This window comes from Rousettus aegyptiacus, unplaced genomic scaffold, assembly GCF_014176215.1.
Source record: "Rousettus aegyptiacus isolate mRouAeg1 unplaced genomic scaffold, mRouAeg1.p scaffold_m13_p_5, whole genome shotgun sequence".
Classification (NCBI taxonomy): Eukaryota; Metazoa; Chordata; class Mammalia; order Chiroptera; family Pteropodidae; genus Rousettus; species Rousettus aegyptiacus.
In genome coordinates this window covers 92095626-92111834 of record NW_023416308.1, presented here as the reverse complement: position 1 = coordinate 92111834, position 16209 = coordinate 92095626, and the positions used below count along the sequence as shown (strand labels likewise).

The 16209-nt window shown below is 32.8% G+C and overlaps 1 protein-coding gene and 1 pseudogene across 6 annotated transcripts in view; both read right to left on the bottom strand.

The window, feature by feature from the left end:
* Positions 1 to 16209, bottom strand: part of ANO5 (anoctamin 5) — an 80508-nt gene that overhangs the window by 33003 nt on the left and 31296 nt on the right. For all 6 annotated transcript variants that reach the window (XM_016138483.2, XM_036220804.1, XM_036220807.1 and 3 more), the window contains 4 exons: positions 11981 to 12049; positions 10339 to 10623; positions 5522 to 5635; positions 2672 to 2787 (listed from right to left, as the gene is read on the bottom strand). In XM_016138483.2, the coding sequence (XP_015993969.2) occupies positions 2672 to 2787; positions 5522 to 5635; positions 10339 to 10623; positions 11981 to 12049 (584 nt within the window). The remainder of the gene's footprint in view (positions 1 to 2671; positions 2788 to 5521; positions 5636 to 10338; positions 10624 to 11980; positions 12050 to 16209) is intronic.
* On the bottom strand, positions 11666 to 11784 carry LOC118603394 (annotated as a pseudogene).

Here is a 16209-nt window from a genome sequence, read left to right as displayed (position 1 = left end):
TTTCTGGACTCTACTTTTATTAAAGGTCTTATTTGTAAATAATTTAAAATATATAGAAAAGTTGCAAGAATAATTCAAATAACATCCATATATACTTTATTTTACTGTAAAAATATTTTTCCATTTGCACTCTTCATATGTATTTCCTTTAACAACTATGTATGTATAAATATCTTTTTCTGAACCATTTGAAAGTAAGTTAATTGAATACATGATGACCCTTTATCCCTAAATACTTCATTGTCTATCCCTAAGAATATTGTCTTACGCAACCAGTGAAAAGGTAGCCTAGGAATCATAGCCATTTTCTACAATCGCTACCTTTGTGATAACACATTGTTTTCTTTTTTGCCTTTACAGTTACCTAGTTTAAAACTTTATACCTAGTTATCAATTCTTAACATTAAATTTTGTTTAAATATTTAAAATTATTAAAAATTTTCTCATTATTGAAATGAGAAAGCAGTGTAACTTGCTATAAACGGAAAATTACTTTAATCATAGCATAAAAAACTTTAAAAAGTTGTTAAATTTAAGCTTGATATTGTCATCTCATGAAATTTCTGAGCTTCCACTCTGTCATAAAAAATTAGCAAGAGCTAAGAAAGTATTACAGATAGGCCAGCAAAAACCTGAGATGTGTTTGTGTATATATAGGGTTATAAATACAAACCTTTGGGGTACACTTAAAGCAGAAACACCTGCAAACAGTTAAAAATGTGAGTTAAATAAATATTCTCAATATATTTTTAACAATGTAAAATACATAAATCTTCATTCTGACAACTGTTTCTTTGAAGATATACTATGAAAATATTCACCAAAGGCACAATGTCTGCAGATGTTCTTAGCAGCCTTGTTCTTACAGTGAACACTTTGGAACAGCCCAATATTTTTAAATAGAAAATTAGATAAATGAATTATCAACATTTATAATACTGCACTGTGTTCTGTTTAAAAAGCAGGAGCTAGATCTGTGTGTATTCACAGGGATGGGTACCAAAAACATTATTTAGTGAAAAAAAGGAAAATCTAAGCAAAAAAGTAAATAAAGAGGCCATTGCTCTGGTGGGAAAATGTGTTTGTGTGCTTTATCATGCATGCACATAAAAATAAGACTGAATAGATACTATCAAATCAAGAGTAGTTACCGCTATGAGTGCAATAGAGGTGAAATTTCACTTAAAACTTTGCACATTCCTTTATTAGTTAAAATTTTGTGATTAATGTGCTACTTTTAGAATTTAAATAAGTCAGAAAGATGAATATCATATGATTTCACTTATATGTGGAATCTAAGGAACAAAAAGAACAAACTAATCAAAAACAGACTCACAAATATAGTGGACAATTTGGTGATAGACAGAGGGGAGGAAGGTCGTGGGGCTGGGAGAATGGGGTGAGGGGTTGAAGAAGTACAAATCAGTAGTTGATAAATGGTCACAGGGATGGGGAGCACGGCATAGGGAATATAGTTAGCACTAATATATTGGCTAGGTGGAAAACCAGAAGAGAAAAGGAGCAATTAGGGGGATTGTTTTATAAACTATATAAATGTCTAACCAATGTATTGAATACTTGAAACTAATTAAAATAAATTAATTAAAAAAATTTTTTAAGTAAAAAAAAATTTAAATGACCATTACTCAAAACAATACTCAAATACTTAAAATATTCCTCTGACAGAGTTCATATACTGATTTACACAAAACATCAGTTTATATACTCTAGTTGCCTTTTATTCTAGATGTTTCCCCTTATTTGCTTTAAACAAAACTGTTGAGATAACGTTTCAGTTGATTGAGATACATGAATCAAAATCAGTCTCCTAAAAAGGATGCTGTGATGCCGTGCAAGCACCACAGGGGAAGCATAAATCACCAAGTGAACCGTTCCAATCCAATTATTCCTTTACCAAAATCATAGCAGGAGTCTTCTGTCATCCTGTATGCGTGTAGTATTGTCCTGGTTCAAAGCAGGAACCTGCGACCATAGTCTTCTTGGCTTAGCTCACAGGACTGTCTAAAGAAATTACCTGAGAGCATAGAACTCAGACAGGGTCAGGCACTAAGTTTTATAACTGCCTGAGCCAAAAGATTTTTTTAAAAAAGAATTAAGGTTATAGAACCAATGGCTTCACAGCTCTCTGAGATCAATATACACACACAAACACAACAAAACACATCCATACACAACCTTTCTGCTATCTTCTAAATTCCTGAACTGAGAGGAAAACAGAAGTATTATGTATGAAGCACTAAGTCCCAGGCTAGCCCCTATGCTAAAAAATATCTCATTTAATTATCAAATAACTCCATAAGGAAAGTAATCTTGTTATTCTCATTTTACAGATGAGTCTCATAGACACTAAGTACTTTGAATAAATTTAGACAGCTTCTCAGAGGAAGAGTTTGGATTTGAACAAAGTCTACCTAAATACCAAGGCCCAAATTCTGAACCAGCAAGCTATCCCTGCAGGGTGGTTAAGAGAGACAATTCAGGTGACAGCATTCTGTTCCCAAATGAATGACTAAATGACAACATAGATATAAAACTGGGAATATGTGAAGTGTAGTGGGTGAGAAGAGTAGTAAAAAAAAATGGAATATGATGCCATTGTAAATAAAAATCATATCAAGTTTTATTTGGTTTAATCCTGTGTAAAACTTACCTAATTAAATCTAAAGGCTGCTCCTTGTAAAAATAGGAAAACCGAGCCCAATTCTGGCAAAGCGTGTATCTTTCATTGACAGGATTAGGAGGTTCTGATGGCTTCCAATATTGGCCCTACAGATATTAAAGAAGAATATATGTGAATAACAAAGAAAAAGACAAGGGTGAAGTAAACCAACACTGCTTTTATGAGGTCAGTGAATGAGGCGAACGTTCTTTTACTTTTAGACTTAGATTTTCATATTCCACTGATGTGAAATTATGCACTAAAATCTATAATGGGCTATAATAACAGTGATTTATTTATTAAATATTCACACTCAGTTATTTAAAAATGCAGGTTAAAGTTTGAGACTTTGGCTTTCCTCAAGTTGTTCCTTTTACCTGGAATGCCCTTTCTTCTCTACTCAAATGGAATATAAAATTCACAGCTCAGGAATTCATATAACTGTATAACTTGCTAGGACTTTAGCAACTGGCTAACGCTTTTATTGCACGGATTTAAAAATTAAATCCCAAGTGAAGTTAAGTGAACGATCCAAAGTCACAATGCTATGGCAGGACTCTCCTCCAGGGAATCTGTCTTGTCTTCAACTGAAATAACCATTTCCCAAAGAACTTAAAATATATGCAATAAACTTTGGCTCTTAAGAGCCTCAGCATTGTTTCACGCATAAGTTCTTTTCCCTCTATTAAGTACTAAGTAGTTTTATTAATGTCCTAGCAGAGCACTGACTACACACAGCAGCTTAATACATTCTTTTTAACTGTTTGATGACAACACTGAATAAATACTCAATTTAAAATTAAGCACATGTGAAAATCTCTATTTCATAAAGTATAGGATTTTATATCCTCCAGATTCCAACAGTTTTCCTCTTCTGTAGCTAGTCCTATTGAATCTTGAGAAATGAAATAGAAAAAAATAAATAAATAAATAAATAAATAAATAAATAAATAAATAAATAAATAAAAAGAGCAGCCTATATTTGTTTATCTGGAAAAAATGACTCTTTAAAGTACATAAGGGAAAATCTAGTACCTAAACTTGAATTCAGGAGAAAAAGAAGTAAAAAGTAAAATTAACAGTACATTATAGGTATCTGTAACAACCGTTCACTGACACTGATTCTAGCAAGCATGAAGGACTCTACTGGAAGGCTAGATGTATGGATAAAATTTCTGGTGATTGAGGATATTTGGTCTTTTTAGGTTGGCTTTGTAGCCTAGTGTCAGTAAGAAGAGAATTAATGTCCTAAAAACAAACAAACAACCCTCAACATCTTCAAAAAATGGAACGAGCTCTTTTGTGAAGAAAAGTTGACAAAGAATGCAGTGTTTATTAACCCACTATAGATCTACTTCATCATATAGCCATGGCATTATTTAGAATCCATAATCTCCTAGAAATTCTTTTGCCAGGAGAAAAAATATGGGGGAGGGGGAAAGAATATGGGTTGGGAGGAATGATTTCTCTAAGACTTAAGTTAAATTCATCTGACTTGATACTCCTGTTGAAATTTGCAACTCATTTTGGAAAATTCTGCTATATCCTTATAAGAGATATATCAAACATAATCGACTAACCAGTGTTTAACTGACTATAGTCAATCACCATACCGTTGAATAAATATTGACAGAGGAAAGCTAGTACAATAGTTTAAATCTTGGAAAAGAGAGTTTGGTTTTGGGCTTTTGAAAACCATTACAACAACAATACCTTCAAAATAATGGGCAATGATTTAGATCCCCACTTGTTTAAATGGAAATACTTGATTCTTCTATATTCCTAAAGAATGTGTTTCTCAAAAAGAGAACACATCATCAAAAATCTTTCATAAGTATAAAAGTACAAAACAAAAATAAAAGTAACAGAAGTTCCAAGGTTAGATCTTAGTTTATATATGTTCAGCCACATGATGTCTACTGTGAATGGGTGGTGATATTTCAACACTGAATAACCAAAGGGAAGGTTTCCCTCAGAAACCCCAGAAGCTAGGCTACTGAGCTTTCAGGTTTGGTTAAATGGATGCATCACTCAAAATGTCATTTCTTGTCTGACTCTTTCTTAGGACTGAAGTCGTTAGCTTATTTTGCAGTTGTACACGTGCATTATTTCCCAGAAATTCCTAGTCTATGAGCTTGGATTCCTGGTTATGTTCCAAAAATACCTAACAGAATGCTTTACATATAATTAAAACCAACTATGCCTTTAATGAATGAATACATGAATGCATTTAACATATGCATGCAATTTAAGTCCTTTATAGCAGGAGTCCTTGAGCCCCATGCAGTAGACTGGTACTGATCTGTGGCCTGTTAGGAGTAGGGCTCCACAGCAAGAGGTAAGCAAAGATTCAGCTAAATACAGCTGCTGCTCCCCAGCCATAGCATTACCACCTCAAGTCCACCTCAGATCATCAGACATTAGATTCTCTTAGGAGAACTGGTCCCTAGTGCCTAAAAGGTTAGGGACCATTGCTTTACAGCTTCGAATCTTTATAAATGAGAAAAGATCTCATAAATTCAGATAAAAATTTCTAAATATTATGTTCTAAATTTTTTTTTAAAAAATATAACTGCTATTCTCAATATGGGTCCTACAGAAAATCATATGCAAATGTAATAATTTTTTCAAAATAAACTTCCACCGAAATCTTTGTGTTTCAGCACAGCTGGTAAAGCTCTCAGCTTGGAACGAGGGAGTTTTGGAGAATTTCCCAAACATGTAAGAGAATTAAGCAACCTGTAATGAAAGAAGAAGCAAATGGAAGATTCTCTCTCCCAATAAGGCACCCTCTGAACTTGGGAGAGGGAAAAGAGCTCAATATTTCAAGCTTATACTTACATCATGGAGTGGATAGGCAGATGAATAAGTGTGAGAATTTAGCAGTCTTTCAATCCCAAACCTTTTCTTCCCATCTTCCATGCTAAAGGGACACCGTGAAAGTATATAATAAACCTACAAAGTGAGCATAAAGAGACGTGCATTTCAAAACTTTATGCTTTCCATTCTTTTTTCAATCACAGCTTAACCAAGTCCACTCAGAATGATTACATTAGGAACATTTCCTTCGTTGTTTGGTGTGAGATCTGGAGAGGGTAGGGCTATGTGGAGTCCGCAAGTATTTCAGCTCTTGGGTATGAGAGCTCCATATTCCCTTGGGGAGGAGGGGAGAATGAACCATAACTTATTTTGTTTCTGCCTCAAGCTCCCCTGGGGTCTTCTGTGCCAGAATTCCTACTATAATAAGGGCTCAAGTTGGAATCCAATATCAATGCTATTAACAGTTCAGTTAGGGGAACATGGGATAGAATTGATACTTGGACAAGTTGTCTTGAATACTTTTTCAATGAATTACTCTCATAATTTAAACAGGGCCTCCTCCTGCTATCTAAATTTATTAACTCAACATTATCATATCTACAACTACTTTGCAATCACTTACATCTTTATATTAGTTTTCTCCTCCATATAATTTGGGCTTGGTGTCCACAGCTCTTGTATTGCTGTCAATCTTACCTCCTTTTTGCGTTCCAGGCAACTTCGCAGAATTTCTGCTTTTCTGATTGCTGAATTTGGTCTTTTTAGCACTTTTTAAAGATGTATTTCCCTTCACTCCCTTTTTTTATATTTCACCATTTAAGGAACTGTTGATTAAAATGGCTGTTGTCCTTGACCATTATCTAATTTGGTTATTCACTTTATAGGCAAGCTTAATATTCTGACTTGGTAAATAAATCATAATTTATGTAAAGTTGTTTTTATTTTTATAAATAATGTGATAAATATTAACTATTCTATATACTTTGAATTATTTCCTTAAGAAAGAGTCACCAAAATAAGAACTCTGTCTGTGGTGTTAACAAAGTGGAACATTTTACTTTACCAGATATTAAGATTTATTATAAAACTATGGTAATAAATACAGCATGGTATTGTCAAGTCAAAACAAATCCAGACATAGGAAAGAAATGATTCCATTCAAAAATATTACTCTAAGAGAGTGAGGGAGACTATTGCAATAGAGGGATCTGCAAACATCTGTAAAGTTAGGCAAAAAAGAGCTTTTCTTTAACAGGGAGAAGAAAGCCAGGTTCAGAAAATGTCTTTTTTTTTTTTTGGTAGTAAAAAAGGGCAATTCTACAAGCCAATGTTGGCTCAGTTGAGAGTAAGTCCAACTTTGGGGTCCTGTGGGGAAAAATAAGTTTAATTAAAGTTTGATTAATTCAGCTAACGAGTACTCTGTTTTTATCAATGGAGACAAATAATTTTGGCAAAATATTTGTGAAACAAAGAATGGAAAGGTGGAAAGCCTGAGTCTGACCCTTATTACTATAAAGTAGTAAGTGGGGAAAATCATAAGGGTAACTATAGATGTAGAAGAATTAAAATTTCCCCTAAAAGAGAATGAGACTTTCTTTAACTCCCTTTTCTTAGCACATTTCCTATAGAGTGATTGTAATTATCAGTTCTTTCTCTATGCCTTTGAGATGTACGTAAGTCTTTTTGAATGCTAAATAAACCTCTTGCCAGTTTTATAACCCAGGAGTGCTTTCAAGTTTTCTAGCAGTTGTTTCTTTGTAAAGTTAACATCGGAGAAAAAGACAGCATTCCTATCTTCCTGTCTCTACCCTGAGTGTAGCCTGAGCACCTGTCTCCAAGTTGTAACTTTCTGCTTGACACAGAGCTATGAGAAGTTTTATTTTTTATTTTTATTTTTTTAGATAAAGACAACTAACTCAAATGAACAAGTCAATTACAAGATGAATTTAGGATGAACTATGTGGCAAAAAGTGCTGCCAAGTCAGACTGGGGGTGGAGGTTATCTATGAATATACTTTAAGTCACATAGGGAAGGGTGATTCTTTACAGTAATCAGTTTCTCAGAATGAGAAGAATGGGAGATTTCTTTAACTATCCCTGTTTTCCAGGACTACAGAACCCAGGTAAAGTTCAATACTGGTAGTATTGACACAAAAAATAGACAAAGAGATCAAAGCAGCAGAACCAAGCCCAGTAGTAGTCCCATGAGTATACAGATACTCGAATCATGACACAGGTAGAATTGTAGAACAGTATAAAAAATTATTCAATGTTTTCAGTAATTGGTGCAAGTTGAATGACTATACATATGGGGCAAAAATGGCCACCATTTCAAACCATGCACAAAAATTAATTCAAGGTGGATAGTAGTTCTTAGTGTGAAAAGCAAAATAACACAACACCTGGAAGATAATATATGAAATTAATTTCATGATCTTAGTGGTAAACTTTGAGAAAGTGAACTATATTACAATTAAAAACATGTTTATCAAAAGAAACTATTAAAAGAAAGAAAATAAAAGCACAAAGTAGGAAAAGATCAGTAAAATATATAATGAATAAGGGACTCATATAAAAAATAATAAACAGTTCTTACAAAACAAGAGAAGACCTAATTGAAGTGGAAAAGAGAAATTAATAGATACTTCACAAAGTGCATTAATAAATGCCCAATAAACATTTATAAGGAGATGAATCTCTTATATCAATAAAATGCAAATTAAAGCAATAACACATACACAAATAAATTTCCATATGCAGCAACACAAATGAATGAATAGCTCATACAGAGCTAAATTAATCACCCAAATAAATGCTGAGCCAAAAAAGCCAGACTCCAAGAAATATATGCTACATGATTCCATTTTGAAAAAAATTAAAAACAGGCTAAATTAACCTCTGCTGTGAGAAGTTAGAGTCAACCTCTGCGGAGGAGAATGAGAACAGTGATTGGGAGGAGTCACTAGGGCTCCTGGGATATTTGGAAGTTTTTCCCTTTCCATCTGGCTAGTGGTTACATGACTATGTGTTTTGTGATAATTTAGGGGTACGCGTATGACCTGTGGCCCTTTCTCTATTTATGTTGCTAGACTTGAAATTAGTACATCTTTTTGTAAAGCATGATTGTATAATATATACATGTAAAATTTTAAATGTGCATGCCTTTAGATCCAGAAAGTTTGTATGTGGTATCCATTTTGCTGAAAAATTTACATATATGCTGAAATATGTAAACACCAGGTTGTAAACTGCAGAATTCTTTGTAAAATCAGAAAAGTTAGAATACAAATTCAATAGCTGTTTTAATAAAACATTTATACTACATTTAACAAAACGTTATATCATATCTATATAAGATGTTATAAGATATATATCGTGAGGTATAGATGTTTTGAAAAGTATGAAATTCTATACCAATGTAAGATGTTCTTGTAATACTGTTCGATTTGTACATAGATAGACTGTACTGTTCTGAGTGCAGATAGGAAGGACTTTTCTATGTTAATCTCCCAAATACTTCCTTAATAGAGCAAGAACAAAATTGTTCTACCATGAAGGAGGAGAAATTATTGATTTAATGCTGAATTAACCTAAGATATTGATACTCTTCACAAAGAACAAGTAAAACTAAATGAATACTGACATTTCTATTCCTGATCAAATTCCTAATTTACAGTTTGCAGTGTCTCCTGTATATTCTTTCATTTGATTCTCTCGATAATACCAGTATTATCATTATCTCTATTTTAAGAGAGATCATTTTATTTAGAAAGTAGCAGAGTTATATTTTAAAACCACACTTTCTGATTTCATGTCATGTGCTCTTTATTCCCTTACTGGCTGGTTTGTTGTTTTTTAACCTGGTAAGAAAAGGAAGGCAATTTTTAGTTGGTGGATTCACGTTACATTTTGTTTGATATGCCTCTCAGTGAATTTTTAAAAATAGATGTAGGAACTAATAGAATCAAATAGGTTTCTTTTCAAGTGTACAAGTCAATAATATGTCACATGTATAATGCATTGTGTGTTCACCACCTCAAGTTAAATATCCTTCTGCCACCCAAAAACTTGAAAACATTTATCCGCAAAGATATATGCATCCCAATAATCATAGCAGCATTGTTCACAGGGGCCAACAGATGGAAACAACTAAAGTGTCCATCAATAGATGATTGGATGAAGAAGATGGAGTATATACAGACAATGGACTATTACTCAGCTATAAGAAAAGATATTATTCCTATCGTAACGTGAAGAAACTATGGCACAAAAACTGATTCTTTGAGAGGTTTTTAATGGTAAATTTAAAGATCCTAGAACTATAAGTGGAGAGGAAATATTATTATTCAAAAGACTGGTTTTAAATGAAAAGAAAAATCTCTGAGGTTTCTCAAATACTATCTACAAATAAAGAAATTAAAACATCCCATTTCCATTTGGAATGACAAGTAGTGCTCCTACTATTCACTGAATTAAAAAACAAAACAAAACAAAAACAAAACCCTCTAAGATCATAAAGCCATTGTACAAAACTCTTATAAAATCAAAGTCCTGTCTTTCAATTACATTGCTTTTCTCATATTGCACAATGCTTCTTTCTTCACTATTTCTACAATGTCAACCATTGATTTTTAAACAAGTTTTAGAAGTAGGAAGGTTAACAGGTTTATGTGGTCCAAGTGGATTTTCAAAGCTGTTCAATACCACTAAATAAATTATCAAAATTTACACAGAAACACCTTGCAGACATAGTATTGCACATGCACATGTATAAAAGCACACACACAAACAAACATCCCTTACTTGAAGGGATGTGCCCAAAGTTCTTCACTACCTACAATTCTATTTCTTGATGAGGATGGGAAGAAGGTTGACTTGTCATCAATGAGGAAGAGTTCTTGGCGATGTCTGGTGAATTGGGCAGTGAAATATTCAGGATGAGGATGTTTCACATTCCTTGGAAGCTTCAGAGGCCCAAGCACATAGCTAAAGGGGATTGTCTCAGGTCGGGGAATATCACTCTCCTTAATAGGCATTTTGATTCCCAACACTTCAGCATAAGTAGCTAATACCTCCCAAGGGGCATGGATCTTGACAAAATAAGTTTTTCCATCTTCAGAGTTCTATATAAAAAAGAGGTAAAACGAGAAAGCTTACTGATCTGTTTGTTACTGGATTAAAGAAAAGAAACAAAATTGTATAAAATCACAAAGATGTCACAACACTTTCAATTTATTGAAATTTTTCAGCAAAACTTTTAGAAGAGCAAATGCTTGGAACAGATATATACTGTATATTATATGAACAGATACATATATATATGTTTTATATATGTGTATGAGAGAGATATACAGAAAGACATAGAGAAAGAGACAAAGATACAGAGAGACACAGAGAGAGGAAAAGAGATAATATATTTAAAAATAAATTTCAGGGGCAACATACAATAGCCTGAAATTAACAGATACATATGTTCTTCTGGGAAAACTTTTAAGTGTTTAGTTAATAGCTATGTGCTCAGAATTGTAGGTGAGGTACATGAGGGATACAAAGTATAAGATGCACTCACTTTTTTTACCCAGCTTCTACCCCTAGAGGAAGAACTTTAGATAATAAGGGTTCATTAAACAGGAGAATAATTATGTTATTGATTGTGTGGTACAATACATACTTATTAATTTAGTAAAAATAGGGATAAGAACCAAAGAATATTAATTTAACTAAAGAGTATTAGCATTTCATGGACAGAGTGGGATCTAAAATAGGTCTTTATAAACAATTTTGAAGGAAATTCTTGAAAACTAGTAAATGGCAGGAGGTAAAAAAAGAAAAAAGAAAAAAAACTTGGCATATTCATGAGGAGAAAAATTACCTTGGCTTAAATAGCAGTTGTAATACAAAATAGCCAGCTTAACTAGTTAGGGTGCCAGATTATAGGCAGCCTTCAAAATGAGAGAGATATAAAACAAAAACCATGTGTTCACTTTCTTTGCATCCTGAATAGAATTATTTATAGCTATTTTTAAAGTGTTCCATTCATTATTGTGTGTGTGTGTGTGTGTGTGTGTGTATGTGTGTGTGTGTTTTAGGTGAGGCAACCTTTGGTTGACATCACAGATTGCAAGGACCCTTGTCAGCTTACAATCCCTTATTTTTTATTTCTTACACCCACAGCACCTGATCTTCCTAGATGGTCTCCCATCCAAGTACTAACCAGGCCCCACCCTACTTAGCTTCCGAGATCAGATGGGATTGGGCTTGTTCAGGGTAGCATGGCCATAGACTCATTATCTTAAATTTAAAGCAAAGACCAACTTATCTGAACAACCACAGGCATTATCATTCTCAGTGTTCATATTTGTAGTCAAAAAACCTATTGTATTGCTTCCAAACACAAAGTTTATCCAGTCAAGAGGCAGAATAGGAGAAAACAACACTTGAAACACCAAGATTCTGGTACAAATTAACAAGTACTTTTACCGTTTTGTCTTCAATTTCCAACTCAAGACCTGTTTTCCTGAGATTTTCTTCAAACTCTTTTCTTCTTTCCTATGGAAAAACAAATCAATAGAATTATATAGAACACTTTTATTCACACAATAGTAGACTTGCTACACAATGACTGTGCCTCCAGATGATCCTCTGCCCTTCTCATGGTTGCATATAAAAGTGCTCTATTTATTAGCCCCATCTTCATTCCATGTATTGCTTTCATCTGGACTATAATTCACAATATAACTATAAGAACCCAATATACCTTGGAATAATCTCCAGGAAATGTGCAAGATCTCTATCAGAAAAAAACTTTACTAAATAACATAAAAAAAACAAACAAACTTGATAAACAGAGACATATCATGCTCCTTCTTAGTTGGGAAAACACTGTATTACAAAGATATCAGTACTCTTCAAATAAATGATATATTTAATGCAATTTTAAGCTAAAATACCATCATGGTTCTTTAATCTTGAAGAATAGAATAGCTTCCCTCAGAAAAAAATTAAATTAAATTAAATGCAAATAGTCATATTACTCGTGGGATCCAAAACAATAATACATTGATTGTCAGAAAATCTTTTGGTTTTAATAATGATTTAAGTGTGAAAAATTTCATAATAACTGAAATTTCAAAAGGCTTCATTAGGGTAAGACAGTCATCTTCAAATGCATGTCTACCTTGAGATATCTTCAAAGTTTACAAGGAATAAAAGATATTTGTAATGTGTTCTTTTTCTCCACTTCCAATGTTTACTACATATGGGAACAGATCTTGATAGCGGTGCAAGTTCTCCTTTCTCAGCTACCCTTTCATAGCAGCCCTTCTCCTATGTTACCAAAGTAAGGTGCACAGGAAACCAGAAAAAGGAGAGAGGAACATTAACACTATCTAATCGGTACTGAAAAAGTGAGTAACTCTTCTCATTGTAGTAACAAATATTTTTGTAGGCAATTGTCAATTCTGAATTCAACAAAATTAAAGGCAAGGCTAATAGGATTGTTAGTTTACAGACCATTAAATATTACTTTATGATGAATCTCAATTTGTATAATTGAGGAGTTCAAAAAAAGATTAAAACTGCTAAAACAATACTCTATTCCAATCTACTTATATATCTGAAAAAGCTTTATTTAGACTAACATATATAAAAACAAAACAGCAATTATGTGCTCATACAATTGTACAAAAACTCAAAATGGAAAAGTGTAAGGCTTAGACTGTTATAGTTAAAGAAACTAAAAACATTTCAATGTAAATACATATATTCAATGTAAATACATATATTAGTAGGAACTTGTGACTAAACAAAAATAAATAACTATCAAAGATAAAACATTTACATTAGGAACAATTTATGTGGGGAAAGTAGAAAGAAAATTTTAGGCGAAGGAGAAAAATAAATGATATAAAATTTCAAGTGTTAAAAAGGGTTTCTTCACATAATTCATTTTTAAATGGATGATGTTGGGTGTCAAATTTCCATGGCATTCACTTTCGATGGATATATGCTAAAAAGTGATTTAACTGGATCATTTACAATAAAGTATAAGTTATACACTGTGCTGTTAAAACGTGTGATGAATAATACTAGATGAGGAAGACTTTTAGATGGATCAGGCTTTTGGCGCAAATTCAAGATTCATTTTAAATCTGCCAAGTCTGAGATATCTATGAGATTTTCAAGTGAAAATGCAGGATAGTCATAAGGGAAAAAAGTACGAACTGGAAAGGTAAACTTTAAGATTAGTACCCACAGGGTTTAAAACCTGTGAGACAAGATGTGTAGTCAAAAACAAAACAAAACAAAACAAAACAAAACAAAACAAAACAAAACAACGCATGTTGAGAAAAGAAGAGGATTAGGAACTGGGCTCTAAGCCAAGACAATAGTAAGGGATCAGGAAGAAGAAAAGATTGAGAAGGAGCAACTAGTGAAATAAGAGAAAAACTAAGAGAATGTGGGGTCCTGGGAGCCAAGTGAAGACACACAAGATACAGAAGGGAATGATAAACTGTGGCAAATGCCGCTTATAATAGTTTAAGTAAGATGAGGGTTGTGACTTAATCACTGATTCATTTATATGAATATCAGCAGAATGGTTGAGATAGAGCCCTGATAAAAATGGTTTTAAGAGAAAACTGATCAGAAGGAATTTGAGAAATGAACAGCAGATGGCAGGGAAACTGACTGAGAGAAGGTTTTTGTTCTTTTTTTTTTTTAATATGGAAGAATTAACAGCTCATTTGTTTGTCCAAAAAAAATGGTCCAGTAGAAAACAACACACAATATAAAGAGAGGAAAGACTTGTAGGAGCAATATTCCAAAGCAGATATACAGAAAAGAGTTAATATAATAGTCTTGAAACTGCTATCCTTAGAAAGCGAGATTGGCACTGGTGTCTGGGAACCTCATTTCATGGAGGGTTCCCACCATTCCCAGAAATGATAAAAGTCACTCACTTTACCTTAACTGTATAAACAACATGATTTATGTTAAACAACTAGGATACATTCCTAGCAACATACGATCACCCAAGACCAAGTCAAGAAGAAACAGAAGATCTAAACTGAATGATTACCACCAATGAAATCAAATCAGTAATCAAAAAACTTACAAAAATAACAAAAGTCCTGAACTGGATTGCTTCATTGGAATTTTACCTAATATTCGAAAAAGAATTAACATCTATATTCTTCTCAAACTTTTCCAAAAAATTCAAGAGGAAGGAACGCTTCTTAATTCTTTTTATGAAGCCATTACCTTGATTCCAAAACCAAAGACAATCCAAAAAAAAAAAAAAAAAACTATAGGCCAATATCCCTGATGAACACTAATGTAAAAATCCTCAACAAAATATTAGCAAACCAAACTCAGCAATATATTAAAAATATTATACACCATAATCAAGTGGGATGTATTCCTGGGATGCAAGGTTGGTTTACTATTTGCAAATCAATTAATGTGATACACCACATTAACAAACTGAAACATTAAAATCATACAATCATATCAATAGATACAAAAAAGCATTTGACAAAATCTAGTATCCATTTATGATAAAAAAATTTTAAGCAAAGTGGGGGCAGAGGGAACATACCTCAATAATAAAGTCCATATATGACAAACCTACAGCTAACATTATACTCAGTGGGGAAAAGCTAAAAATGTTTTTCCTTAAGATCAGGAACAAGACAAAGATGCCCACTTTCATCACTTCTATTCCATGTAGTATTAGAAGTCCTAGCTACAGCAATCAGACAAGAGAAATAAAAGGCATCCAAATTGAAAAAGCAGAAGTAAAACAGTCATTATTTGCAGATGATGTGATACTAGAGAGAACCTTAAAGATGTCATCAAAAAGCTGTTAAAATTGATAAATAAATTCAATAAAATAGAATGCAAAATTAATATTCAGACTTTAGTTGCATTTTTATATGGCGATGATGAACTATTGGAAAGATAAATTAAGAAAACAATCCCACTTAAAATTGCATCAAAAACAATAAAATACCTAGGAATCAAATGAATTAAGGAGGTAAAAGTTCTGTTCTCAGAAAATTATGTCATTGAAAAAAGAAACAGAAGAAGGTACAAATAAAAGGAAGCATATATTGTGCTCATGGGTAGGAAGAATCAACATCATTGATATGGCCATACTACCCAAAACAATCTATAGATTTAATGCAATCCCTATCAAAATACCAATGTTATTTTTCTGTGAACTAGAAAAAGTAATCTAAAAACTTATATGGAACCATAAAAGATCCTGAATAGCTACGACAATCTTGAGAAAGAAAAACGAAGTCAGAGGTATCACACTATCTGATATCGAACTATACTACAAAGCTATAGTAATCAAAACAGCATGGTACTGGCATAAAAACAGACACATAGATCAATGGAACAGAATAGAGAGCTCAGAAATAAATCCATGTCTACAAAGTCGTTTAATATGATGAAAGAGACAAGAAAATACAATGGTGTAAAGACAGTCTTTCCACAAATGGTGTTGGGAAAATTGGACAGATACATGCACAAAAATGAAACTGGACCATTTTCTAATACCATATACAAGAATAAACTCGAAATGGATTAAAGATTTAAATGTAATACCCAAAATGATAAAACTTCCAGAAGGAAACATTGGCAGTAAACTTTCTGATATTGCTATTGGTAATTTTTTTCTGATATATCTCCTCAGACAAAAG